General features: G+C 27.2%; 1 protein-coding gene across 1 annotated transcript; it reads right to left on the bottom strand.

Annotated features, from left to right (window-relative positions):
* Positions 1-532: 532 nt before the first annotated feature.
* On the bottom strand, positions 533-1679 carry LOC111617491 (the record flags this gene model as incomplete). The annotated part of the gene is made up of 5 exons (XM_023358770.1): positions 533-863; positions 939-1038; positions 1113-1198; positions 1426-1500; positions 1611-1679. Coding segments are annotated over 5 exons (492 nt in total), but the record flags the coding sequence as incomplete, so codon positions are not given.
* Between the last annotated feature and the right edge of the window lie 1582 nt (positions 1680-3261).

Genomic DNA, 3261 nt, shown 5'->3' with positions numbered 1-3261 from the left:
AAATAATAATCGTCGCTATCGTATCGTTAAAAATTATTTTTAAATTATTTTATTGCTCACAAAACAAACGACCACTCATAATTAGAAAATTAAGTCTCGTTTAAATACTGGCCGCCCTTTAATGCTCGAGACAATATTGCCAGCTAAAACACGCGAAAATTTAACAGAAATAATATTAAAGTAGCCAAGACATAGCCAAATATTGTAGTGCCACATCACTAGCGGACATTTGAAATTTGCCAACTACAACGGTCGGTTAACCGATGTGACGGTTAATCGTGGGTCGGATAATCGATGCTCTACTGTATATACAGTATATTTAAGCTGATACTTTTTCTTTTGTTATATATTTTGCCTATAATTTTTTCTGTATAAATATAAAATCATAATAAAAGCGTTATTTGACTTGGATCGTTTCTCATTCTTTGTACTTACGCTTCTTTCTTAACTAATTACTTTAAGAAATTTTTAAACTNTAAAAGTCTCGTTTAAATACTGGCCTCCCTTCAATGGTCAAGTCTGTTGCCAGCTAAAACACGCAAAAATTTAACAAAAATAATATTAAAGTAGCCAAGACATAGCCAAATATTGTAGTGCCACATCACTAGCGGACATTTGAAATTTGCCAACTACAACGGTCAGTTAATCGTTGTAACAATTAATTGGGGGTCAGATAATCAATGCTCTACTGTAATTTAAAATCATGGAGATCTTACAAAATTTTTCAGCTTAAATTTAGTTGAATATTTATCTGCAGATAATAAAATAATCTGTTTGGATTGCAAAAGAGGTTTTTCTACCACTTGAGTGAAAGCATCAACATTTTCTTGTTCTCTTCTCTTACACACAGCATCTATTAATTTCTAAAAGCAATACATTAATTTAAAAAATAAATTATTAAAAATTATAATTATATAAAATTTCAATAATTTTCTTACCAATAAATCTTTTAGTCCTGAATGATATGAATCGTAAACAATAAAATCGTCTAGGAAATCTTTATATTCTCTTTCTATTCTATATATTTCATTTCTTAATCTATTATTACAAATAACATTCCATAAAAAATTTATAACTTTATTAAAAAATTAATTTATTTAGAAATCACTTACCTTGTTTCTAAATCTGATGCATTAATAGGCAATTGAATGTGATTTGGTGAAGTTGATTTTTCAAATCTTTTCAGCAATTCTTGGGACTGAAATAAGTTAATTAAAAATAAATATAGTCTTTAAATCACAGATTCAAATTCTGTTTGTAAACTATTAATGAATATTCATTTAATTCAAAATTAAATTAATAAAAATTAATTTCTAATATGTTAAATATTAGAAATTAAGTTTTAACTTGAAAAAAACATTATTTTTTAATAAGCTAATTAATTTTGCATTTTGTAATGTAGAATTAGTAAAATAAAATATATACTTTTCTATCAATGTAATCTTTAACTAATTCTTCATTCCTTTCATTAAGTTGTTTTGCAAAAATTGATATTTTACCCTAAAAAAATTAATTTTATCATAATTAGTTAAAATAAATTTAATAAATTACACATATTTAAGAGTTATTAACAAAAGTTTGAGTACATGTAAAAAGTAACATGGTAATACCTTCAGTAGGTCTAAGAATGTTGTATATAAACTTTCTTCTTTTAATTTGATACAATGTCTTTCAAATAACTGTAAATATATAATTAAAATTTGTTATAGAATTGTAAAAAATTTAAAATTCATATTTAAAATTCATATACAGTATATATATATTTATTTATTTATTTATTGTGAGGCTCTGGACAAATCCAAACCCTCACTGAAATTTGCATTAAAATAATTTTTTTGTATGAAAACATGACACATTTGTTTATTGTTTAAAGTTTATAAGTCCTAAGATTGAACANTTTTGGGGGTCTCCAGAACGAATTAATCAAATTCCCATAGAAACCTATGGTAAATCGATAATCGGTTAACGAACAATTCGGATAGCGAACAAAGTCTTGGAACAGATTATGTTCGTTAACCGATCACCCACTGTATTTATATAACACTTCTCATAACTTTTAACATTTGAATATTCTGGATAATGTGTTTATTAGAATTTTTGAGTTTCAGCTATTTTTATATCTCCAAAACTCATAACTTTATTTTTCAAGTCCCATGAATTTCAATCATAAAAATTAGTTTTTAGCTATATTTATTATATTACAATACACTTTATTGGCTATTTTAATATTTATGCAATTAAATAAAGGTTTTTCAATTAAAATAAAAAGTTTTATTATAACAAATTTTAGACTGAATTAATACCTACAAAATACTAATTTAAACCTAAACAAGTAAAACAGCAAGGCCAATTTTTGGGACAAGACTGTCTCAGAGACTCAGGGCTCAATGTGATCATTCAAACTTTGCCAGCCTCGGCTACAGCCATCATCAAAAGGTTGTCCATGAGGCATTTTTAGTGAAATTAACCTATCCAATGTCGAAATTTCTGTCCATTGCATGTCACACCAGGTTGAATTTTTGTTGATGCCTAACGAAAATTTCCCGTTTTTGAAAAAATAATTGTGACTATTACCCGAAATTATTTTTTATTTTGCACAAACAAAATAAATACATTAATAAATGTAAAAAGAAAAAAAAATTATATTTTGGAAGTTACTTTTAATATAAAATTATAAAGACTAGTGCCATCTAGTTTCAAAAATGTTCCGATGCTGAAATAATATATCTCGGGTCAACCAGTCAAGGTCAGCAGGTCACAACCTGAGAGGTAAATGGGTTTTTTCAAAGTTTCATTTGTCAAAATTCAATTTTGCAACATTCGCATTTCCAACCTCCCAACAAGCAATGCATGTGCAAATTTCGCACTCTTGCCTGTTTGTAGAAAGATGTTGCAATTTTGTATTTTATTTTAACTTGGTTCTATGTTCCCTGAGTACCTACAAGTCTGATTTTTTTTTGTGCACGCATGATTTGGGCACCTAATATACTGTGCCAAATTGCAACTCCTGACATGTCCCCCTTATACCTCTACAGTGTGCACCCATTGATGGCAGCACGATTTTATAAACAAGACATAGTCATTTCAATTAAAGTAAACAAATATTTTAAGCTTTGAAATTATTTTTCAAGCAATTAAATTTTGTGTAACAAATTATAACCCACAGATATAAGTTATTAAACTTGTGTTCCTAATATCAACAGGAAGAAAATGAATAAACGCGACAAGCATAGAAGAATACATTGTAAAGTTTGTCAAGAT

Source organism: Centruroides sculpturatus, unplaced genomic scaffold (assembly GCF_000671375.1).
Source record: "Centruroides sculpturatus isolate CEXI.00-Female unplaced genomic scaffold, Cexi_2.0 scaffold6162, whole genome shotgun sequence".
Classification (NCBI taxonomy): domain Eukaryota; kingdom Metazoa; phylum Arthropoda; class Arachnida; order Scorpiones; family Buthidae; genus Centruroides; species Centruroides sculpturatus.
The sequence above is the reverse complement of the archived record's forward strand: the minus strand, read 5'-3'. Positions and strand labels throughout refer to the sequence as shown.